Source organism: Chenopodium quinoa, unplaced genomic scaffold, assembly GCF_001683475.1.
Source record: "Chenopodium quinoa cultivar QQ74 unplaced genomic scaffold, ASM168347v1, whole genome shotgun sequence".
Classification (NCBI taxonomy): Eukaryota; Viridiplantae; Streptophyta; class Magnoliopsida; order Caryophyllales; family Amaranthaceae; genus Chenopodium; species Chenopodium quinoa.
Window position 1 is genome coordinate 2,446,186 of NW_018743292.1, and position 24,666 is coordinate 2,470,851.

Sequence of the window (24,666 nt, forward strand, 5' to 3'; positions counted from 1 at the left end):
TTGTTTGGGAGGCACCACCCACCAATTATTCTACACTAAATTTGAATGATTCAGTCCAACCTAATTCAATAGCAGTGGAAATTATCATTTGAGACAATATCAACTAGTGGTGATAAAAATTGGGTCGTGTTCGAGTTTCAACTTAAAAAACATATTTAGGCTTTTCCAAACTCGCCCTTTTTTTGGGCCGGATCAGACTGGGCTAGCGGATTGGACCATAGTTGATCACTTCTAATATCAACAACCATTTAAAGTCATACAATTCTAATATTGACAGTACTAAAATATCTATTGCTAAAGCATATGCTCTCCACAAGGACTTCCCTCTTGTGATTGTACAAGGCATAAAATATCTATATTGAAGCCAACAACCTCATGTGTCATGTCTATCGGCTCACTTGAATGTTCTATGTGACAAAATTGATTTTGTTATTGTAGACATGCGTCTTTTTCTCCACAATATTGACTAGTTGTAGTAATATGTCACATGTGTATAAATCAAATGAGACAAATTGAACAAGTGACTAAACACCTCATTTAAGTCATTTTTATATTTTTTTAAGGTACATATGAACATATACCTCATAATTTTTTAAGGATTTATTTTTTATTTATTTTTTTAAACATGGATTAGTAGTTAAGTAAAGTGCACAACCTATCTCATGAATAAGTATTGGCGCATATACCCTATATATTTCATTTGCAAATAGGATGACATTTTTGTAAATAATGGGAATCTGAGATAAATCGATGGTAGAAAATATGATGACAAAATGTACCACTACATGCATAATGGTACATAATAGTACACAAAAATATACCACTGTATCATTAAAAGAGTAAAAATGTACCACCGAATCCCCAATTATTCTCTTATATGCATGCAAAATACGTAGGCCTATATATGCACTCCTATCCCATGACAAGGAATGTTCATTTAGAAAAGAAAAAAAAACGAAATACTGTACTAATTATCTAGATGTATGACATGGAAAATACGAACTTATCCCTCCAAATTCAAATTCAAAGTCAAAGTAACTCGTGATTCTATCTCTTTTATAAATATCGTAACAAAATACAATAATTGATAGCCTTACCCAGAAAAAGATACGGAGTATTGCATTTTTTTAGAGAGAGAAAAAATATTTACTCGCATATAAAAAATGTCGACGGAGCCGATATTTGGAGGTATCAAGCAGAAAGAAGGATCAGAGAACAGTTTGGAAATCGAAACCCTTGCTAATTTTGCTGTTGATGAACACAACAAAAAAGAAGTTTGTTTTTCTCTCTCTTTTAAATTGATACAGTATTATGTTTAATTTTGAAGCAATTTTATTGATATTATGTTATTATTCCTTTTTTATGCAGTATTTATATTTGAAATTTTGTTTATGATGTCTATTTTTGCATCATAATTATACTCCAATTTTATGTACATGCGAAATTTAATCGTTTCAATTGTAAATTTGTGTATACAGTATAGATATTGTAGTTTTTTTTTTTTTTTTTTGGGTTAATTTTGTCTGTATTGATTGAATTATTTACAAAATAAATTGAGGTAAATGTTTTCACCAAAAAAAAAAAAAAAAAAAAAAAATTTGTGGTAAATGTTGATTTATGAGTCATTAAGATAATACTGTATAGAAAAAGTCATTGACTTATGAGACTGACAATTGATTGGTGATCCTCGAATTGTTCGTTAATTGTTAAATGTTAATTAAGTGGTTTGTTGATTTTATTGGTAGATTTTTGATCGGGGGTAAATCTGTCTTTATGATACTTTGACTTTTAGGGTGTGCGCAGTGCTACTGCTGAGCAGTTAGTAGTTGATCAGTTCATAATATAATAATAATTTTTAATTGGAATTTGATTATTTTCTCAACAAAAATAGAAAATAAAAGCTGTTTTTTTATATGCATATAGATTTGTAAGGAAGGAATAAAATCCATGTGTGATCTAGATAGATTCGCATGAATGTGTAATTTCAACTATTATTATTATTATTGTTATTTGTAATTATACTTGAGTAACGTGACTTAAGATATTGTTGATCATAATAGGATTTGGAAATTGTGAAAAAGTCAAATGGGACAAACATTTAGGATGATTTGATTATGTTATACTATGCAGTTAATACTTGGTAGAATTGAATTCTAAGTTAATGATAATAATGAATTGAATGTTCTATACAAAAATGCTTATTTGTCGATTATATATTGGATGGATGGTTTGGAGATGGTAAAATGTAGGATCAATTAGTTTGTGTTCTCAGGATTCTTAAACCTGTGGGTTGAACTTGAATCAGATAGAGTAGATTTGTGTAATTAGATGATTGACAACTTATGTAATTTTTCCGCAGAATGCATTGCTCGAATTTCACAGGGTTGTAAACACTAAGGAACAGGTTGTTGCTGGCACTATGTACTATATTACTCTCGAGGCAACTGATGGTGACAAAAAGAAGGTTTATGAAGCCAAAGTGTGGGTTAAGCCATGGTTGAACTTCAAGGAAGTGCAGGAATTTAAGTATGTGGGCGACGCTGATGCCCCAGCAGAGGGTTCCAGCAGCTAGGTTGCCTAGGTATGTACTTCTATAGTTCTATATGCTTCATCTCACAAGGGTAACTGCATCCGTGATTTGAATCTTATTTCGTGATTAAGAATCTCCCCTGCTGTAATGCTTTTTGTCTATGATGCCTTCTGGAATATTTATTCTATGCAGTCTAGAAAGATAAGTGTATACGAGTAGTTCATTATGCTACATTGCGTGTTGTTTGTGACTTTTTTTAATTTATTGTTTGAAACTGAGTTTTTTTTTGTTTTTGGCACTAGTTTTTCAGAAGTTGCCGCTGACATGCCACTCCTATTTTATAAAATTAGGGACTAGAAGGGTTGGCTTCTGATTTGGAAAATCTGCAATGAGTCATGGATCATTCTGTATTGTCTAGTTTTTCACTGATAGATGTAAAGTTTATAATTTGAGAGGGGTGTTTAATCCTGCAAAATATTGATATTGTCAGTCTTCTTATGTCTGAACTAGAAATTTGTCCTGCCATCACTCGGTTTTGGCATAGTTAAAGCCTTCCTTTACATGGATTTTTTTTTCTTCGTATTTCACTTGATTTCTTTCCTGTGCTAGTCATATTCCCAAACTGATCTAAACTTTTGTTTCTGTAACTTTACTGAAGTTCTCCTCTTGCAGGGTCTCTGATGAATTTACTCTGTTGCTTTTGGGAATATTACGACTGCTAAAACCTGTTTGAGTGAATGATATCTATACAATCACTCTATCTAAATAATCTGTAACGCTGCACCCTTTAATACAATGATGTTTCATGGATGGAATATTGTTCTGAACTCTGTTCCATACGTCAATCTATATTATTATTATTATGGTACCAAGTATTTCTTCTTTGTTTCTCAGTAGCTTGCTTTCAAAATCATTATAAGTTTCTGTATGTTGTTAACATTGTTCAATTTCTGCAATTCGTTTTACACTTCAATCAGTTTGAATTGTCATTGAAAGAAGGTGATTCCATTAGTTTTCTCATACTCCGTATAAGTAATCAGAGATATATACAATGCATAACATGATATATAATTAATAATATTCCCAAAAGCATGTTTACGCAACCTTTTTATGAATGCATGTTTACGCAACCTTTTTACCCATTTCCACTACTATAAATACAACATTGCACCAAAGGTGTATCTGCATTGCAAAGCATAAACTTCTATCAATTACAAGATCAACTTAAGGTATATATATATGCTTTCTTTCTACTCCATTTTTATATGAAGTAATTTCGATCGTTTTATAACTGTAGTACGTATCTATTGCATGTTTTGTGATGTTAGTGTTTATTTCTTTCAATATTACTATATAAATAAGAAGCTACATAAATTTCGATTTTGTGTTATAATACAATCTATCTAAGTTAATGCTCTTTTTTTCCAATATTCATGAATGAACTACATAAATTTTTTAAATATATTGTGTTATACTCGTAATATTGGAGTATGTTTTATGCTAAGCTAGTGCCTTTTTCTTCCAGTATTCATGTAATTGTCTTATATAATTGGATTAAGTTACTTTGGTGATGTGCACTATTTGGAATTGACCTTCAGGCCAGCAACAAGTTAAGCAAGGTAACAATGGCTTCGTCGCAAGTGCACCAATTTTCTGACAAGGAGAAAGCAGCAATCGAAGAGGCAATGAAGGAGGCGCAGTCTTTCCAAGCTAACAACATCAAGAATGCAAAGGCGAGCCAAGATAAGCTTGTCTTGGTTTCCGGTGCCATGAAAAACCTACAAAGCCGCGCATTAAGGCTTCACAAATCCCACAGCTGGAAAGGAGTTTTCGTAGCCGGACCTTCTGAAACTATGGCTACGGGGGTTGGTGCATTCGTGCACGAGGGTACGCCTTGGCAAGGACAACTCCCTATGGTTGTAGGCTCCAAGGGTGTAGTGATATATGGTCACTATGATAAGGCTCTTCCTCAGCTTGGATGGCTCTTGGCTTGGGACAAACCTACTCATGTCGACAATGGAATTAGCAAGGTTTGTTGTTTAGCACAATACGTGATCATAGAATATAGAATCAATCACAGGCTTCGGCCTGAAAATTCTATAGTAATCATCCTTAAAATGACTACCACTATACTCAATTTTCACTTTTAGCAGACTTGGTTCTTTAATAATATCAAGAGTTAGCGCGACAAAAAGGTCATCACATGTTCAAATCTCATCCACCTATGACCTAATTCGAATGACTGTTTTTATTTGTTGCAGGTGTATGTGGAAGCTGGACATCTAACCAAGCTCATGGAAATGGAGCTGGCCGAAATTGAAAAGAAACTTGATGAATCCCGCAGCATATCTCGCTACTGGGATAGCGAAACCGGCGCTGCTGCAAGTGCTAAAATTGAGAACGCTGCCGACAACATGGCTTTGGTTGGTGCTACCTTTGATCAGTTCTTCAAAGCCTCGCAGTCTTAAATAAAAGGACCGCCATTATCTATATACATATATGTATCTCATCTACGTACTTAATTAACAACGTAACCAAATTAAAGGGACTTAATTAAATAATTAAACTGCATAATGTATAATGCAGGTATTATCTATGCTAAGTAATGCCCTCTTGGTTTTGTAATGCTGAAAGATGGATGATGCATACATCTAGTGCTTATATAAATAAAGAATGCTTGCTTTATATTACTTCGTATTACTTTTATTTTTCTTGCTAAGTTCTTGTTAAGGGTACTTTTTTGCTAACTGTTTGAAGAATTATTTATATATACTAATAAATATATACTTTGTTCACCGAATCATGCATGGGAATACTCGGATCGATATTTATGTACGTTTTTTTTATAAGATGGCCACGATTATTTTAACGATGGACTATGTACAAAGTATTATTTACTTGTAACACATTACTTTGCCCTGCACATTAACGAAGATACTAGATTAGATTAATATTAATTAATTTAAATAATTTTACCACGATAAAAAAATTAGTGCTTAGTTAAAAAAACAAAATTCACTTGTTTACATTTTCTGATAACTTTCTCAAATAACATGTAAAGTATGTGGGTTAAAAATTAAGCTAACACAATGAATCGAGACATATAGTGCATATTCTACCAAAAATTGGGAGCTTAGCTTGCTCATTAAGATTTAATGGATAAACATGGACGACTTTGAACAAACACCGACATTTAATTTCAACAAGGACAATTTGTCATTATATGCTACACAATTGACAATTCGATCATGTATATTGATTATTAACAATATGAATACCATTAATAAAATGAATGCAAATAACTAAAGAAGTATATTATATGAAGTGCAAACAGCATTTTTTTGGATAAGTTTATGAGTTTGATGACAACTATTATCCTACACGTCAAGCCATCAAATTTGACGAGAATTTTTCTTAATTTTGGCCTGCCATATAAAAATAATTTCGTTGCAAAATTCCTCTTGTTCGTCCCTCAGCTCTATAAATACATACAAATGGTGAACCCAAAATTATTCAATCTTCATCCATTATTATTGCAATTCATATTAATCATCTTTAATTTCCATTATTGTATTCGAGCTGAGGTATACATTCTATCCTAGTCTTTTTTCTATAGTTGATCATAAGGTCAGGTCGAACACTAATAGCTATCTTAATTTAATTTATTACTAGTACATTAATTGTATTGTTTTATATTACGAGTATTATTGTTCAATATTATTCCAACCATACGTAAAATATATATATGCATTAAGGCAATGTTCATTCAATTCTTTTTACTTATCTAAATCCTTAGATTTTTGCTCTAATATTTTATATTTTTTTGATCTGATTTTAACAAGAATAAGTTGAAAAAAACAAAGCCTAATACTCGATCTACTTCTCTTTCGTCCTAAGTAATACAAAATCTTAATGTTTGTTGTTTAATACGGTCATATAGAATGAATTTTGAGCAATAATTTTCTTGTGGAGGTAGCTAGCTAGGACATAATGACTTCGGTGCAACAAGTAGACCAGGGTGTAAGCCCATTGACCGCCGAGGAGAGAGCAACAATCAGTGAGGCGATGAAGGAGGCGCAAACCTTGTTGGAAAACAACAACAATGATGCAAACGAGATTCAACTCGCTACAGTAGCAGGTGTTATGAAAAATTCCCAAAATCGGCCACTTATGCTTAATAAAACGCTTGATGGGTTTGGAGTTTTCGTAGTGGCACCTCCTACTAATGTTGGTGGGAATAATGGTAGTGGTGAATTTATTCATAGGGCTCCTACTTTCCCTCATATTCCGGGTGGAGGCGGTCATGGCCCCGTGATCATAGGCTGTAAGGCCGCGTTGATATATGGTACCTTCGATAAGGCTTTACCTCAGCTCGGATATCTCTTAGCTTGGTTCAAAGCTCAGAGTTCTGATGAACATAAAGTAAAGTTTTGGTTTATTTTGTTTTCAAACTATACTTTTTATGTAATTTTTTTTATACATTGTTTAAGTGTTTTTTTAAAAAATTGTTTTTAGGTGTACGTGGAAACTGGGGATCTAAGCAAGCTCATGGAAATGGAATGGAGTGATGTTGAGCAGAAATTGGATGCATCTAGCAACCAAAGTCGGTACGTGGATAGCGAGACAGGAGCTATGGCAGCTGCTCAAATTAACCTCCTAGGCGATAACCTGGCTTTGCTTGGTGCAAGCTTTGATCGTGTGCTCTTTGATGAAAATACTTCTCAGTCCTAATTTCGAGACCATCATCGACATTATATAATACTATACCTCTTCCTTGCAAAATAAATAGTCACGTTGGTATTGTAATTTGAACGAAGAAGTATATCTTATTACTAAAGGGCCACTTGGAATTTTTTTAACCCGCATTTTCCATTATGCAAGCTTTATTATATTTAAATACTATGTTTAATATTGTATTTACAAATATTGTACGGAGTATTTAATAAGCTAATCAATAAATTATGCCTCCTTGGTTTTGTATGGTTGGAAGAAGGAATGTGGTTCTGATATATTTATGCTTTTCTTAACACTAGAGTATGATGGATGTTGCAAACTAGCAATATTTACGTGCTTTATTACCATTTCATTGCCGAGCACTAATGATCCTAATCAGTTGATACTAGATGAACTCCGTGTGATACACGGTTTGTTTGTATTTTTTAAAACAAATATTTTTTGTATTTATGTGATAAATTTGTTATTTTATTCGTTGTATATAGTATATCATTTAATATTTTTATTTTAAAATAAATTGTGAATTTCCTCTCATTCATTATATAATTTAGATGAAATTCCTAATCTCAAAAGATAATATATTATATTTAATTAATTTCAACTTTAAAATCCCATTCGTCAATTTTGCTTATGTGGTATTTGAATTATTTAATTTTAAAAGAATTTACAAATCTCTTATTTGATTGGTTATAACTAAAATTTATAATCCTACATGGCATGTTAAGAAAATTTTATCCTGGCTCTCTAAAAACTCGGAAAAAAACTTTCCTTTAATATATATACTATGAGCCTTGTGACTATAACATCTAGTAGTTAATAGTCGTATGTTATAAACAAAATCATTGAATCTAAATTAGATAGTACGAGTAAAATATTTTGTCTAAGAATTTTTGCCCCTAATCCTTTCTACGTACCAGAACATGAAAAATCACACTACGCTTCATTAAAATTTCAACGCTTCCAATCTAAAATAATTTACACATTATGAATATAATAATTTTCGGAAAGCCCCTAAAGACAATTGATTAATTAAATTCTCTATGTTTCAGATATTATGATAAAGACGAAACATTATATATTATTTTATCCCCAAATATTCACTTTATTTTTTAGAGTAGCTCTTTCTTTTCTTTTCGACTAGATTCTTCTTGCACTATTTTGCCACCTATAGTACTAATAGATTCATCTAAGAATGCATATGTACGCAACCTTTTTCTCTTTCCCTTCATAAATACACAATTGAAAACAGGTAACCATAAACTTCACTCATCAATCAATATTGTACTTAAGGTATACTTAGCTTTCTTCAATTCTTTGTCTATTTTTAGTACGGAGTAATAATATATCTAGTGTTGGTTCAATCTTTATTAATTAGGTGGTGCGACTACAATGGCATCGGAGCAACAAGTCCGAGGTTCAATTCAGTTCGCGGGGAAGGTAGAGAGAGCAACAATCGGAGAGCAGGCGAAGAAGGAAGCACAAACAATGTTAGCCAACAACAAGGAGAAAGCGAAGGTGAGCCAAGATGAGCTAGTTTTGGTGACAGGCGTAGTAAAGAATCTCCAACCTTGTGGAATTATGCTTAATAAGTCCCATGATTGGAAAGGAAAATTTATAGCCAAGCCTCCTGATAAGACAATTGGTGAGCATGCTAGTGGTGGATTTGTGCACCAAGGCGCCCCGTGGCAAGGGACTCTCCCGGTGGTTGTAGGGTCGAAAGGTTCGATGATATATGGTCATATCGATAATCATGCTCCTCCCAAGCTTGGATGGCTCTTGGCTTGGGACAAGCCTGACAACCCTAATGAGCTTAAAAGGGTATGTTATAACCACACTTAATAAAACGTGCTACATCTTATCTGTTTTCATTTTATCTTAACATTTACTATTGGGTAGGTGCCAAAAAAAGGCGGATAAAGTAAGACAAAGTAAGGGTAATGTAATAAACAAGATGCACCAAAATTGGATTAAAGTAAAAGTGTTAGTACAAACAAATCAAAATGGAAAGTGTTAAAAAAAAAAATCATTTTGAAACTGGTGTAGAATTTGGTTTAATAATTGATCATCAGTCAATTATTTCATTCATTTCTCTTTCAGGTGTATGTAGAAGCCGGGCATCTAGTCCGGCTCATGAAAATGGAATGGAATGAAATCGAACAAAAATTGGATGCATCACGTAGTACAAGTCATTGCTGGGACAGCGAGACTGGTGCAGTGGCAGCTGCTGATATTAAGGACTATGGTGAAAAATTGACGTTGCTTCGTGCCAGCTTTGATCATTCCCCTAGCATTAAGTAAATTGATTTAATTATGTAAATGCCTGATGAAGAATGTAATAACAATATAACATGCATTATAACATCTATGCTTATCTTACATTGTACTATTGTTATGTTTATGTAATTTAATTAGCTCCTTATATTCAGCACTTGGGTACGGCGGGCAGAGCATAGGGCAATACTTATGAAAGCAAGAATATCAATCATTGATGGTAACTTTGTCAAAAAGAATTTGATCAAAAAAATGGTGGAGGTGGAAGATCATGTAACGGTTTCACAAAAACTTAGATAAAGAATATAATGAATTAATTAATGTCATGATGCGTACATGTATATACTTCCTCCATTTTTTTTATAATTAAAACACTTTCCCTAAATAAAAATGTCAAAATAGTTACAACACATTATAAAAGGAAGGTTTTTATGGTAAATATTGTACTATAACCATTATTTGAAGCTTAATAAAGGCCCACTTGATTATACTCCTGAAAATTTCTAAACCCCATTTTAAGTGTATTATATTATGTGAGATTCATTTTTCTTAAATTTTCTGATAAAGTTTGTGTGGCAACTAAAAAAAAAAAGTAATGGAGAGTATATTTTTTGTTCGAATGAACTGGAAGGAAAATACAAATTACAATTGACCAGCAGAGAGGATATATATCTGAACTAACTAGTCAAGAACTCATTGTTGTTCATTGGTTAGAGACTTAGAGATAATATAATAATGTATGCAGTTGAAAGGAGAAAAAAAAAATCTCAAATGAAAGGCACCTAGAATTTGGGAACCACTAAAGAGTAAGGCCTACTTCGTATGTAATTTCCTTTTCCCATGGAAAGTAACTATCAATATATCAGGCCTCGCTGGCTCGATATGGGTTACTTGATCAAGTCTCGTATATGATGACCTACTGTGTTGTACTATACTCTGGGGCTAATGGACACAACTAGAGCTGTCAGTTTGGGTAAACGGGTCGGGTTTGGGTCATTTCGGGTTAATGTCGTAACTTATACGGGTCGGGTTCGAGTTGGGTCATGCTTGAGTCGGGTAACGTCGGGTCATACATCTTTTCGGGTTTGGGTCGGGTTTAGGTCGAGTTAATAACAGGTCGGGTTACATTCGGGTCGGGAGAATAATAGGTCGGGTTTAATTCGGGTTTTCACGAGTTAAAACGAATTAGGGTCATTCTCGGGTTAGGTTCAAGTCAATAATTTGCGGGTTATAATCAGCTCGGGTCATTTTCGAGTTTGAGTCGGGTTCGGTTCAAGTCAATAATTTGCGGGTTATAATCAGGTCGGGTCATTTCCAAGTCGGGTCATTCTCGGGTTCAAGTCAGGTTCGGTTCAAGTCAATTATTTGCGGGTTACACAGGTCGGGTCATTTAAAAGTCGGGTCATGTTCGGGTTCAAGTCAGGTTTGGTTCAAGTAAAAAAATTGCAGGTTATAATTAGGTCGGATCATTTCCAAGTCAGGTCATGTTCGGGTTCGGGTTTCAGGGTTAATCTAGGTACTTTTGATAATAGAGATTTTATTGAAAATATTTGAATAAGCTTAAGTATTAAAATAACTCATAGAATTAGGGGGAAAAAATAATATATATGACGTAATCCTAAATTGCTAGTTATTTGGAGAAAAATGTAATACTTTAATACTTTATGACTCAATTAGCTAACAAAATAAATAAAATAAAAAAAAATAAAAAAAAAGGTAGCTCCTTTCCTTTGAGTTCAGAAGAGCCTTGTTTGGTCCAAGGTTTTTTAGAACTCTTCCTAAAAGGTGGCCTTTGGATCTTTGTCCTTGGTTGGTGGTTGTGTGCCCTTAGGGGCTTTAGGCGTTTGGGTTTAGGCCTACGGGCTTTTTGTATTCCTGTTTTGCTGCTTTGCAGCTCCTTTTGGTAATAAAATTTACTATTTACCAAAAAAAAAGTACTTGAATCTAAAACAAATAAATGTTTCTTTTTAATTGATTTTGATGCATATGTGGAGTGTTTATACTAAATTAAAGAGATGCATATATGTACATGTACACTAAGGTTAAGATATGAGACTCGGTATATATATGTACAACAAATATATACTATAATTAACGCCTAAATTTGGGGATGATGCTTCTTTCTTTTGCTCGATCGACTTGGTCTTCCTGCATCTAAGACAAAATACTTTGATCAATATTAACATAGAGTAGTTTTAGCCTTACGAAATTTCGACATAACGCTTAGAATATATATAGCATATATCTTTATTCAGTATCTGATCTACAATAATAAAGATGTATAAAATAACAAGTCGAGTTGATTTCAGGTTAGGTCAATAACAAATCGGGTTGAATTTGGGTCGGGTCAATAACAAGTCGGGTTGATTTCGGGTCGAGTTAGTGACAGATCGAGTTGAAGTTTGGGTCGGGTTAGTAATAGGTCGGGTTAAATTCGGGTCAGGTTAGTAATAGTTCGGGTTGAATTCAAGTGGGGTTAGTAATAGGTCGGGTTAAATTCGGGTTTTGACGGGTTAAAACGGGTTTGGGTCAATTTCGGTTCAGGTCGGGTTCGGTTCAAGTCAATATTTTACGGGTTATATTCGGGTCAGGTCATCTCCAGATCGGTTTATGTTCGGGTTCGGATCTCAAATCTCGGGTAACTCGGGTCTTGGGTTGGTTTTAGGTCGGGTCATATCGGGTTCAGGTCATTATTTTTCCGGGTTTAAACGGGTCGGTTAATAATCGGATTCAAGTCAGTATTTCGAGTTGGGTCAACTTTTGACAGCTCTAGACACAACGAAGTAACAACGATCAACAAGAGAAATTTCAAAGTCTTTCGAGTCAATGCATGATTGCTATGACTTGTAAGAGGAGGATGAAGCTGTATCTTGAGTAATTAATTTCAAATTGCTTGTACCCGGCTTGTAATTAAAAAAAAAAAAAAGTCAGATTGCTTTGGTAGTTTTGCAAGCAAGCAGAAAGACAAATATTAAATTTAAATTTGATGAAATTTCAGGATATGGTGATGAAAGATGTGGGATTTAAGTGGGTATTAGGTACATTATTTAAGTTGCTCTTATGTACTTGTTTATGCTTAGTTTCTAACAGCAATAACATCGTTGCTGAGGACCCATACTTCTATGGCCCACCACCATCATATGTAAATGTTTCTCATCAATCATGGAAGGTCGGTGACATCACATCTCTCTTGAACTCTGAGGGCACTTATCCTTCCTTTGCGTTGGGTTTTGTCTCCTACGGTTCTTCAAACGTACTTGCTATACTCATGGAGCCCAAGGATGAGGTTGTGTGGTGTGCCAATGGAGGTCATCCCGTTGGAGACGATGCAACACTTGATCTTACATCAGAACAAGGTTTGGTGTTGAGGGATGAAGATGGAAATATGTTGTGGTCAACCAAAACCTCGAACCTTTCAGCTAGGTCCATCCATTTGCAAGACGATGGGAATTTGGTGCTTTTGGACGCAAAAGGTAATACCATCTGGGAGTCATTTGATTACCCAACCGACACTTTACTGGATGTTAAGCAGGGTCTTCACGTAGGACAAAGATTAACATCCAGCAATTCAACTTCAAATTTTTCCGCAGGGATGTATTATGTTAAACGGGAATATGATGGTCTTCATGCTTATGTTGATTTGAATCCTCCACAAGAATATAGATTCTTGGACTATAATACCTACGACGACATAGTTTCCCAACGTTTATACTATGCTAGTAATTATAGTTTTGATCTAAGTTATATGCATCTTACTGAAACTGGACGCCTAAAATGGATCAATATGATTCAAAGTTATCCCGATGGAAACTATTCTATTGATTTATTTGAAGATTATGAGTTTGGTGTTTGTGCCTACCCAACAACTTGCGGAAACTATGGGATTTGCGTAAATAATGAAACTATGTGCGTTTGCCCAATGGAGACCGATGAAGGTGGCATCAATTATTTCCAGCCAAGTAACGCGTATAATCTCTCTTTAGGATGTAGTCTTGTTAATCCTATAGCTTGTCCCGACACCCACAACCTCCATCATTTCTTAGAGCTTCAAGATGTTGGCTACTTCGATTCTACTCCATCGCTCACAGGAACAGATGTTGAGAGTTGCAAAAGTGCATGTTTACATCAGTGTTCATGCAAAGCTGTCATCTTTCATTACCATAATGATACTTCATTTGGTAATTGTACACTACCTTCAGTGATTCTCACTTTGAAGTATTCTGGAGGAAGATATAATGTCATTACATTCATCAAAGTGCAAAAGCAAAAGAAAACTTCATCACACAGAAATTTAGTACTTTCTGTTTCTGCTAGCTTGATTGTCTTGGTGTTGGTTACTGGAGTATTCGCTTATGTCTTTATGAAAAAGGGAAACAGAGCGAAAGACTTTGATAGTTCCTATGACGTTTTTGTTGATACAGTAACGCGGTTTTCTTTTGAAGCACTAAAATTGGCAACCCAAGACTTCCAAACAAAGCTTGGTCGAGGAGGATTTGGATCTGTTTTTGAAGGTACATTAGATGATGGAACAAAAGTTGCCGTGAAACGCCTGGATTCATTAGGCCAAGGGAGGAAGGAATTTCTGGCAGAGGTCAATACAATTGGCAGCGTGCACCACTTCAACTTAGTGAGGTTGCTCGGATTTTGTGATGATGGATTGAATAGACTTCTTGTCTATGAATACATGTGTAATGGGTCACTTGAAAAGTGGATCTTCAACCAAGACATATCACTAGCACTTACCTGGAGTGTTCGCCAAAAGATTATCCATGGTGTGGCCGCGGGACTTGAATATCTACATACACACTGCAAACAAAACGTGATCCACTTTGATATCAAACCTCAGAACATACTCCTAGACAAAGACTTCAACATCAAGATTTCTGATTTCGGCTTAGCAAAAATGGTTGACCGAGATCAAAGCCAAGTTATGACCATGGTAAGGGGGACACCAGGATATATGGCTCCAGAGTTGGTTACTGGTCGTGCCATCTCTGTTAAGGTCGACGTCTACAGCTTTGGAGTTCTTGTCCTAGAAATTGTGTGTGGCCGTAAGAATTTTGGTTCATCGGAAGGTGATTGTCTCACTAACTTGGTGAAGGTGAAAGCTGATGCGGATCAACTCTCTGATCTAATTGACGAGCAGGGTGAAGGTATGCAACAGCACAAGGAAGAAGCTGTGAAGATAATGAAGATTGCAATATGGTGCTTGCAGCGTCACTTCATCAGGCCAACTATGTCAATGGTGGTGAAAGTTTTACAGGATCTTCCGAACATGGAAGCCTTGAGTGATCTCAGTTACTTGACCATGGTCCAAGAAGCTGCTCCAGCGGAGACAAATTATGACTTTTCAGTCCGCCCGACAGAGTCACTTTTGTCTGGACCACGTTAATCTACATCTAGTCCTATCTCGAGTTTCTTAGCTGCACTTGTGGCAGCATTAGAACTCTACACTATCTTCTATGGATGTCATCAGCTGACTACTTATGTTTTTTCAGGTAAATCCAATAGCCATAGCTCTTGCTTGTACCAGTTCGTCTTCCTGTTTATGTATTCTCAATGCAATAAATTAATGTACTGCCGAAAACTAGCATCTGTTTAATCTGTATTCTATGCTTCTATCTGTTTAATCTGCATTCTATGCTTCTACTCGTATCTCTTTTTTTTAAAGATTGTGTAATTAACAACTAAATTTCAGGTAATAAATATGAAATCCAACTATCCTACTTATTTAGGTTTGTTAATTATTCAGGGATTCAGGTTATGAATTCTCCGATTGATGAAGATTAAACCAATGATCAAAAACTATGTATTTTTTTTTCCCATACAAGACTATAAACCTTAGGATCCACATCAAATAGACAGAGAGTAAAATTTGCTGAATAAGAAAAATTAGCATTTCCCACATAACAACATAGTCAGATTCTCATATTTATGAACTACAATCATTAGCTTTTTGTTGAAGAATTTACAGACAACAAAAGATTAACACCACATTTTTCTTCAGACAAGACGGCGCATAAGTTATCTTCTACATGAAAGATGATTGACAGCAAGAAATGAAACTTAAGACAGCGGCATATTCAAATAGGGTTATGTTTAATTAGATGGAAAGTACAATAGGAAATCTCCGGAGAAGTTGCTAATTCTTACATAACAGGAGTGCATAGACTCCCAGCAGCATAACTAACTTACAGCATTCAAGTAGAGAATAAAGCTTACAACCAGGTACTTGATATCACCGAGAAGTGATAATCAACTAACACAAACTGCACAATTTAAGAGCAAGAACGACTAACCTCTAAAACTTAAAGTCTGGATTGAGATGACATCAACCATTAAACCGGTTTAACACTTCTAAACACGACCATCCCATAAGGACTCAGAACGAACCTTGTCCGATGTTAAGAGGTTCCCAACCTCTTTGGGAGGGTTCAATCCCAACTTACTAGCACGGTTCCATCGATCAAGCCTAGTCATACCGATGCTCGGTCCGTACATCATGTTCATGTCAAATTGCCTCAACACTTCCTCATTCTGATCATAATCATCTGCCAAGAAAAAGTTCACCAAATGAATGAGACTATTCAATCAAATAATACCACATTGTGCTTATTAGCCCGAATATTGTAAAAGTTCATCAAAAGTACACCTTTTGCAAACTAACAAGCCACATATAGCCATAAAAATCAAAATGTGTAAATTTCCGATACTAATTTGTCAAACAATACATTAACTTACAACTAATTCATCTAAAAAAAAATTGAAAAGCAAAATAATGATCATAATTAGCCAAATTAGACAGAAAAGGTCGACTTTAGCCAATTATTGGAGAAGAAAAGGATTAAATTCGTAAGAAAATCATTCAAATAGGTCAATTCTTAAACATTCAATTACAAACCAATTGAAAACCCTAACATTGCATTATTTGACATTAACATACAATTCACCACAACACAAATCATCAAAAACAAACAACATTTTACCAAATTTGAAACATAATCAACCAAAAATCAACAATACTTCAACAACCTAAACAAATTAAAAACCATTCAACAGCAAAAATTTGAGAATTTTTTTTACAAAAATCAACAAATTAAAAAGTAGGAGAGAGAAAAAGATAAATACCTTGAAGATCAAAAGAGCCATTGCGAGTAACAAGAGCAGGAGATTGAGCGACGTCGGATCCAATAGAAGGAGAAGGAGTCTTCTTCTTGTTAAGACCTTTGGGAGAAGGTTTTGAAATTCCAGTATTACCTTTCTTCTTCTGCTTATAGAATCCTTTCATATCAACTCTAGCAGTCGCCATTTTTACCAACTTTGAAAGCTTCAATTTCTCTCTCTTATTCTTCTTCTTGTTCAATTTCTGTGACTCTGTGAGTGTTGATTTTGAATTTTGAATTATATCTTTGGGTCGGTTTAAGAGGAGAGAGAAAATACAGGAGATTCGTGTGCTGGAAGTTTTATAAAACTTGGGCTTATAAGTTGGGCCTTTGTCTTTATTGATTCGTTGGGCTTGTATAAACGATGTTATGTTACAACTTACAAGTAGCCCAAATGTTTCACAAACAAACTACCAAGACCTTTTTAGTCAAACTACAAAGACGTTTTCAGGTGATTGTTGGACTATCACCTAAAAACGTCTTTGCACTTTGACTATCACGATAAATGGCTAAATTTATTTATTTTTTTATTTTTTTTTAGGCAATGACTTGATTTGTTTTCAACAATAAGATACGAAGTTTCTTTAAGAAAAAAAAAAAAAAGAAGAAGAAGAAGATACAGAGTGATTTTCAATAAAGTTGAGACCAAAAATTCTCAAACATGCATGCCCTAATTCCTTGATTTGGCAAAAAAGGAAAAACGTGTCAATTTGGCACAAGTTAATTCTAAGACAAGTTTTATCCTTCCCTCTAAGACAAGTTAATTCTAGTGGAATAATATGAATAATTCTAGCAATTGATACGAAAATATATCAACACCTTAAACTACACTCTTATGATTCAAGATACTACGTACTCTATTCAGTTGATGATTTACAAAGACATGTATTGACTATCTTAATTATTCTAACTTATATTTGATGTATTACTTGTATAATTCCGTTCATGAAGTACAAAGAAATTTATTCCATATTAATTTGATCAACGTACTTTAATCTATTCAATGCACACCTTTGTTGAAAGTAAACAACTACTTGTACGTAGTTGGATATTATGGACATAAACTATGAGTTATCTGACAAATTAATAACAATATAATCCACTTGTCTATCCATTAATTGAAAATTGAAGATGTATTATCAAATCCACATGAAGTAATCCTGCGTTATTATGTTTATCTAAAGATCAATAAGATAATCCAAGCTTGATTATTACTTGTATCATAATAAATAATACAAAGTATGTACATGATAACAATCCATCTTATTTTGACCAAGATTATCTTATTATTATCACTTTGAAAAAACTCTCTTGTAAAATTGGTCATTAATCAGCTGAATTAAAAACGTGAAGAAATTTAGAAAAAAATTAACGAAGAAAAGCAAAATGGCAATGGTAGGAGGTGTTTCAGAGAATAAGGGTTCAGAGAACAGCTTGGAGATCAATGAACTTGCCAAATTTGTTGTTGATGAGCACAACAAGAAACAGGTACGTATTTCCCAGCATATTACATGCAATCTCAAACTAACTAATTGTTGCCATTATGTAGGAACAAAGGGGGTAGGAGTTTCAACTTGCAGAAAGTATCCGTTTTCCTAGCATATATACTGTTGCGATTATTTAGGAACAGAGAGGGTAGAAATATAAGAATTGGACTGTCCATCTTGTAGAAAGGATCTGTTTTCCTAACATAGGAAAAGTACTAAGATTGTTATGTTCTTTTGATGTATATCAAAATTAATTCTACTCTTAACGAATTTGGTTGCTTCTGAAATTTTATTGAACTTGTGAAAATTAATTTACAGAATTCAATGCTGGAGTTCCAAAAGGTTGTAAATGTGAAGGAGCAAGTAGTAGCTGGTACGTTGTATTACATTACTTTGGAGGTTGTTAGGGTTGGTGAGTGCACAGCGGAAGCGAAGATGTGTTTGATTGAGAAGTGTAAATTGAATTGATAATTTGGCAAGATAATTAATATAAATGAACACACGATTTTGTGTAACAACGAGCCCTTTTATTCCACTATTTGAAAGTAGGAGAGTATAAGAACCCTTGAGAGGGTGAGTATTACAAGAGAACTCTCACTATAAGAAACTCACAAAGGAGTATTATGATAGTAGTGGAATATTACAAGGAGGGAGAATATTTTGTAGAAAGGCTTGTATTTGGTATGGCTTGTGTTGTGTTGTTGTTGTTATGTTGTTGTTATGTTATGTTATGAATGCCCTTGACCCATATTTATAGGTAAGGATGGAGGCTTCTAGATTCTTATAGGAATTTCTCCATAATTATGGCTCTTAATCTAGAGGCTTCTACTTTTAATATTCTCTAGAATATTCTAGGAGATATTAAGGTTGTAGATAACTCTAGAAAAATCAAATGCAATCTTCTCTTGATTTTTCATGAAGCTTCTAGATTATACTCCATCGATATATAATGGGCTAATAAAATTTGGGTCATACCCAACAGAGGCAAATGATGCAGGAAACAACAATGATATTCAGTACTATGAAGCTAAAATTTGGGTTAAACCATGGTTGAACTTTAAGGAGTTGCAAGATTTCAAGTTTCTTGGGGGTACTCTGCCTATAGATGGTACTGCCTCGTGATTTCGTTCTTGGTTGTGTTTCTTTTCGTTGTTATCAACAATTTCGTAACAAAGTATACATCTTCAATTTTCAGTATCTTATCATCAGAGCCAGCAGATTGTTTGTAACTGTACTAAGCTAGTTGTCGATCTTGTCATATTTTTGCAGGCTGTTGAAGAATGAAGCTGTTCATGACTTGATTCAGGACAGCTAAACAGCCTGAACTTCTGAAGACCTGAACATCTGATTATCAAATATGTTTTTCTTTACATGTTATCGTTGGATATGACAGATTATATTATGTTATTATATATGTATGCAACTGAAACTGTAGCTTGTGAAGTCTACTTTAATGCTTATAGAATTGAACACACACAAAACGATTTGAATGCAAGATCAAACGATACAAATTCCTAGCAACTGTCTTGGAAATGTGCATCATATTGATTTTTCTCATTTTAATTAAATGTTTTTATCTTCAAATTAAAAGCTAGCTAGCTTAGCTTCTTCAAAAAAATAATGATCTTCAACAGGTTTTTGACCTCCTTAACTCCTTTAAACATTGAAGAAGTATTACATAGCCTAAAAGGCTAAAAATCTAAAATACAATATTGCAAAACTTAATGTGGTCGAACAAAAATAAGAAAGGATACAGTACAAAATAGAAAATACAAAAAAAAAAAAAAAAAAAAAAAAGGCTATAGTTGGATTAAAATCATCAACGAGGTCCAGACAAAAGTGAATCTGTAGGACAGACTGAAAGGCCGTAATTTGCCTCCATTGGAGCTGCTTCATGGACCATGTTTAAGTAGGTGAGATCAGTTAGAGCTTCCATGTTCGGAAGATCCTGTAAAACTTTAGCTGCCATTGACATAGTTGGTCTGATGAAGTGAGGTTACAAACACCATATTGCAATCTTCATTATCTTCACAATGTCTCGATTGTGTTGTTGCATACCTTCACCATGCTCGTCAATTAGATCAGAGAGTTGATCCTCATCAGCCTTCACCTTCACCAAGTTAGTGAGACAATCACCTTCTGATGAACCAAAATTCCTACGGCCACACACAATCTCTAGGACAAGAACTCCAAAGCTGTAGACATCGACCTTGACAGAGATGGCACTACCAGTAACCAACTCTGGAGCCATATATCCTGGTGTCCCCCTTACCATGGTCATAACATGGCTTTGATCTCGGTCTACCATTTTTGCTAAGCCAAAATCAGAAATCTTGATGTTGAAGTCTTTGTCCAGGAGTATATTCTGAGGTTTGATATCAAAATGGATCACATTTTGCTTACAATGCTCATGTAAATACTCAAGCCCCACAGCCACACCATTAATAATCTTTCGACGTAGGTTCCAGCCTAGTGTCTGTGATGTGTCTTGATTGAAGATCCACTTCTCAAGTGACCCATTACACATGTATTCATAGACAAGAAGTCTATTCAGTCCATCATCACAAAACCCAATTAACCTCACTAGATTGAAGTGGTGAATGCTACCTATTGTGTTGACCTCGGCCAGGAATTCCTTCCTCCCTTGGCCTACTGATTCCAACTGTTTTACGGCAACTTTTGTTCCATTACCTAATGTACCTTCAAATACAGACCCAAACCCTCCTCGACCAAGCTTTGTTTGGAAGTTTTGGGTTGCCAATTTCAGGTCTTCAAAAGAGAACCGACTTATGTTATCAACAAAAACATCAAGGGAACAATCAAAATCCTTGGCATTATTACTTTTTCGCCTCCATATCATATACACAATAACCACAAATAAGACTATCAACCCAGAAGATACAAGAAGTACTGATTTTTTCTTCAATGAAGCTTTTTTTGATGCCTTGTTTTGCACTTTGATGAATGCAACAGCCTGATAGGCCAAATATTGATCAGAAACATCCATCAAAGAGAGTATCTCAGAAGTTAGTGTACAATTACCAAAAGAGGTATCCATATGGTAACGAAAGAAGACGGCTTTACACGAACAATTATCAAACACACTCTTTTACAGCTCTCAACATCTATTTCTGTGAGAGAGGGAGTAAGGAAGAAGTAGGTTACATTAACAAACTCTAGAAAAGTGTGGAGATTGTGCTTGTCAGGACAAGATAGAGGTGTAACAAGGCTACATCCTGAACGGGAATCAAATGAATTAACTGGCTTGAAGTAATCCCAGCTACCAGCAATGCCACCCATTGGACAACTACAAAAACCACCGTCCTTACAAATTCCATACTTTCCACAATTTGTAGGGTATGAACAATTATCATTGTCAAAGACATCACTGGTGTAAATCTCACCTTCTTTCCAAACATATGTACGTAGGTGTCCATCTTGATCAAGACGCATATAACTATTCTTATAATTGTACTCATCAGAATACAAGGGCGAAGAACTGGAAATTAGGTAAATATCATTCCACCTATCTTCTTCAATGTCCCGGAAACTATAGTACTGAAGGATTCGAATCAACAAAAGCATGAAGACCAGAATAATCTCGAATAACATAGAAGAGCTCTGAGGAATTACTTGAAATTGATGTTGTGGACATTAATCTATGTTCCAGGGGAAGACGCTGGTCATGGATTAACGTATTAGTAGGGTAATTATATGACTCCCAGATGATTTCCCCATTTCCATTTAAAAGGACCAAGTTCCCATCACTTCCCAACTGAATTGACCTCACTGAAAGGCCAGGGGTGTTGGTAGACCACACAAAACTTCCATCAGCATCCCTTAATACCAAACCTTCTTCAGATGTAAGAGCAAGTGTGGCAAGCCCTTGAACAGGATGACCTTGATTGGCACACCAAACAACCACAGGGGAAAAATTCGCCTTCCCAATATATATCACAAGTATATATGAATCAGGTGCAGTTTCATGGGCGAAAAGGCCAAATCCAAATGGAGGATAATAATCAGTACTTGTCTCAACTCCATACTTATTATAATTACGGTGGATGTACTCTGGAGAGTACAAGGCTGTTCTTATAATATAATTATCATCAGAATAATAGCTCCCTTCATTCATAAGCCAGTTATTGTTGTTTTCCAATGAATTCGAGACATTAGCATATGATGAAAGGCTTTTAACAAAGATGATGTTGTAGCTAGAAAGAAAGTAACACCAAATGCATAAGAGAATTTTGAATGTACCTGATACCCAAGTTACTCCATAATCTTTCCACATGACCTGAAAATTACATCAGAATTTAGTTAGTACTCTATCTTTGCTAATATCGCAAACTGCTGCCCCTTCCCCCCCCCCCCCCCAAAAAAAAAAAAATAATAATAATAATAATATTAAACTCATATGCTTTTCAAGTAGACTTACTGCTTGATAGTAAAGACTTGATAAATTTCCACTGGAATTTAGAATTTCTAGAGTATGAACTATATATGGATGCTTGAATTATGAAGAATGAAGACTATGACCAGAAGTTTCCTTCTAATTTATTTGTTCTTCAGCAAATTTATTTCTCAAAAACAAAGAAAAAATAGTGCATTAAAAATGTAAAATTAACTTCACAATTCAAATCTAAATATCATGTAAACTTTCCTATTCAGGATTCAATTACACTTGGAAGTAAATTAAAAAATGTAAATTTATTCACTTGTGAACATTGTTTATAATAAATAAAACTTCCAAAAAAAAGAAAAAAAAAAAAAAAAAAAAAAAAAAAAAAAAAAAAAAAAAAACCATCAAGGTGAGTCAACCACAAAAACCCATCCATATCACTAACATGCATCAACTTGGATGAAGACTTTTATTTTCTGTAGTCCCCACATCAGCCCCACATGTTCCAATGAACAAGTGGTCAACAATTCTACACTGAGCTCGCTCAAAAGCCTAGAATTCAATTAAGAATAAAACTCATTCCCATTGTTGACGGTTATACATTCCCTTGAAGGACTACCATATGCATTGAGCCATGGAAATTTTTTTAAATTCCTCTAATCACCATTAGCCCTCGTGGCGTATAGAACGAGTAAAGTGTTGACTATAAACTGTTTAAACCAAAACAACACAAAGAAATGTCTATTAAGATTTAAATTTTCTCCAGGGTTCACTTATTCATATTAAGCAAATAGTCTATCCAATGAAATTAACTCAAGATTTCTACACTTTTCTAGAGTTTAGAAAGAATGGCACAAGCAGGTTTCAACCTTTGACCTCTTATAATCATAATGCAGCTAATTTTTATCGATATGCCAAACTTGTTATCTTATGTCGTTAAGAAGAAGAATTTTTCAAACATATTCTCAGGCCGTGTTTGGTTTCACATTACAATATCAGCATGCCTATTATTTATAGAGGGGAGTATATAATTAAAAGAAAGTTCAGAATGCTGGACTGAAAAATTTCAAAAGAGATTTGTATACTTATAAAGTCCTCGCAACTCTTATATACACTAATACACCACATGCTAGACTGAAAAACCTATACATAAAATCCTAAGATTAAACATTTAACAATTCTAGGAAGAGTTTTGTACATACTCCTCGTAGTCGGGCTAGGGTTACATACTATAATTATCTTAAACATAACCCTATGATCAGAGAAAACCTCAATTATATTCTGCGTGCAGGGAACAAGCCTAATACCACCAGTAGTAAAATCATGTCCTTGGCATTTTTTAAAAAGATTTGGTATATTGAAGCCTAGGATAAATTCACAAGTGCTTAAGCTGTTGTCTGAGAAAGGAAAAGGGAATACGTTTTTTTTTTTTTTAATTTGTTCCTTGACAGTGGAAGGTGAAAGTGGAAAACAAGAATCAGAAACAAACCAAGAAAATGGGCCGGGTGTAATTAGTCAAAGGAACTTGAGAGGAAACAAAAAAAAGGGAGATAACAGAAGGAAAAAGCACTTGTGAAGATGGATAACGCATCTGAGACTACTTCACAAAGACAATAAAAAGTGTGGAAGGATTACAAAAATTATCTGTGAATTTTATTCGAATTAAAAAAATCAAAATTTGTTCAAGATTACTATTAGTTGTATCAAGTTTTCTGGAAAAAAAAAAAGGACTCAATACAGTTATCCAGCAAGACACACGACTCTGGTTATTTTGAGGTAATTACAGACGTACGGGCATTTCAATGACACAAACCAAGCAAGAAATTGAAAAATAAATGTCGGTTGAAAAAAAAGTAAGTAATAACAGTATTTACCCTTAGACTCCAAATTCTGAATCAATAGTACTTGTATATTGATTTCTGACAAAAGACACTAAAGTGAATAGCTTGCTATGAATGCTATCACTTGACCTCAGTTGTGTCCAACATGATGTTTGTGCTTTTCTGGCATAACTGACCATTGAGATACAGTGCAAAAGTGCAATCAGCTTCATCTGAATGCACTTAGCAGTTAGAAGTA

The 24,666-nt window shown here is 34.5% G+C and overlaps 6 protein-coding genes and 1 pseudogene across 14 annotated transcripts; 5 read left to right on the forward strand and 2 right to left on the reverse strand.

Moving 5' to 3' along the window:
* The first annotated feature begins 1,040 nt into the window (after positions 1–1,040).
* On the forward strand, positions 1,041–5,220 carry LOC110736339 (jasmonate-induced protein homolog). Of its 4 annotated transcripts, none has more exons than XR_002514235.1 (5): positions 1,041–1,274; positions 2,360–2,581; positions 3,189–3,759; positions 4,129–4,560; positions 4,792–5,220. XR_002514235.1 is itself a non-coding variant. In XM_021916538.1 (3 exons), the coding sequence occupies exons 2-3, from the start codon at positions 4,156–4,158 to the stop codon at positions 4,996–4,998; spliced, it is 612 nt and encodes a 203-aa protein (XP_021772230.1). In that variant the 5' UTR covers positions 3,203–3,759; positions 4,129–4,155; the 3' UTR covers positions 4,999–5,220. The 4 variants fall into 4 exon arrangements, 1 of the variants encoding a protein (XP_021772230.1); XR_002514234.1 differs by having other exon boundaries at positions 1,058–1,274; positions 3,203–3,759; XR_002514236.1 differs by lacking the exon at positions 3,189–3,759 and having other exon boundaries at positions 1,043–1,274.
* A 758-nt stretch (positions 5,221–5,978) lies between these two features.
* On the forward strand, positions 5,979–7,522 carry LOC110736340. 2 transcript variants are annotated; one of them, XM_021916539.1, is made up of 3 exons: positions 5,979–6,114; positions 6,507–6,952; positions 7,046–7,522. In XM_021916539.1, exons 2-3 carry the CDS (start codon positions 6,521–6,523, stop codon positions 7,259–7,261), a joined length of 648 nt encoding a protein of 215 aa, XP_021772231.1. In that variant the 5' UTR covers positions 5,979–6,114; positions 6,507–6,520; the 3' UTR covers positions 7,262–7,522. The 2 variants fall into 2 exon arrangements, with proteins under 2 accessions (XP_021772231.1, XP_021772232.1); XM_021916540.1 differs by having other exon boundaries at positions 5,980–6,114; positions 6,503–6,952.
* Positions 7,523–8,382: 860 nt separating this feature from the next.
* LOC110736341 (jasmonate-induced protein homolog) lies at positions 8,383–9,640 on the forward strand. 3 transcript variants are annotated; one of them, XM_021916542.1, is made up of 3 exons: positions 8,383–8,513; positions 8,640–9,082; positions 9,362–9,640. In XM_021916542.1, the coding sequence occupies exons 2-3, from the start codon at positions 8,654–8,656 to the stop codon at positions 9,560–9,562; spliced, it is 630 nt and encodes a 209-aa protein (XP_021772234.1). In that variant the 5' UTR covers positions 8,383–8,513; positions 8,640–8,653; the 3' UTR covers positions 9,563–9,640. The 3 variants fall into 3 exon arrangements, with proteins under 3 accessions (XP_021772234.1, XP_021772233.1, XP_021772235.1); XM_021916541.1 differs by having other exon boundaries at positions 8,402–8,554; XM_021916543.1 differs by lacking the exon at positions 8,383–8,513 and having other exon boundaries at positions 8,564–9,082.
* Positions 9,641–12,026: 2,386 nt separating this feature from the next.
* On the forward strand, positions 12,027–15,171 carry LOC110736342 (G-type lectin S-receptor-like serine/threonine-protein kinase SD2-5). Its single transcript, XM_021916544.1, has one exon. The coding sequence runs from the start codon at positions 12,522–12,524 to the stop codon at positions 14,925–14,927; it is 2,406 nt and encodes an 801-aa protein (XP_021772236.1). The 5' UTR covers positions 12,027–12,521; the 3' UTR covers positions 14,928–15,171.
* A 444-nt stretch (positions 15,172–15,615) lies between these two features.
* On the reverse strand, positions 15,616–16,950 carry LOC110736344. The gene is made up of 2 exons (XM_021916545.1): positions 16,664–16,950; positions 15,616–16,086 (listed from the first exon to the last, which is right to left on the reverse strand). The coding sequence occupies exons 1-2, from the start codon at positions 16,842–16,844 to the stop codon at positions 15,893–15,895; spliced, it is 375 nt and encodes a 124-aa protein (XP_021772237.1). The 5' UTR covers positions 16,845–16,950; the 3' UTR covers positions 15,616–15,892.
* A 928-nt stretch (positions 16,951–17,878) lies between these two features.
* Positions 17,879–19,546, forward strand: LOC110736346 (cysteine proteinase inhibitor A-like). Of its 3 annotated transcripts, none has more exons than XM_021916549.1 (4): positions 17,879–18,186; positions 18,504–18,558; positions 19,168–19,293; positions 19,455–19,546. In XM_021916549.1, exons 1-4 carry the CDS (start codon positions 18,085–18,087, stop codon positions 19,460–19,462), a joined length of 291 nt encoding a protein of 96 aa, XP_021772241.1. In that variant the 5' UTR covers positions 17,879–18,084; the 3' UTR covers positions 19,463–19,546. The 3 variants fall into 3 exon arrangements, with proteins under 3 accessions (XP_021772241.1, XP_021772238.1, XP_021772240.1); XM_021916548.1 differs by having other exon boundaries at positions 17,883–18,186; positions 18,504–18,584; positions 19,170–19,293; XM_021916546.1 differs by lacking the exon at positions 19,455–19,546 and having other exon boundaries at positions 17,882–18,186; positions 18,504–18,584; positions 19,170–19,307.
* Positions 19,547–19,551: 5 nt separating this feature from the next.
* LOC110736345 lies at positions 19,552–24,636 on the reverse strand (annotated as a pseudogene).
* Positions 24,637–24,666: the final 30 nt, after the last annotated feature.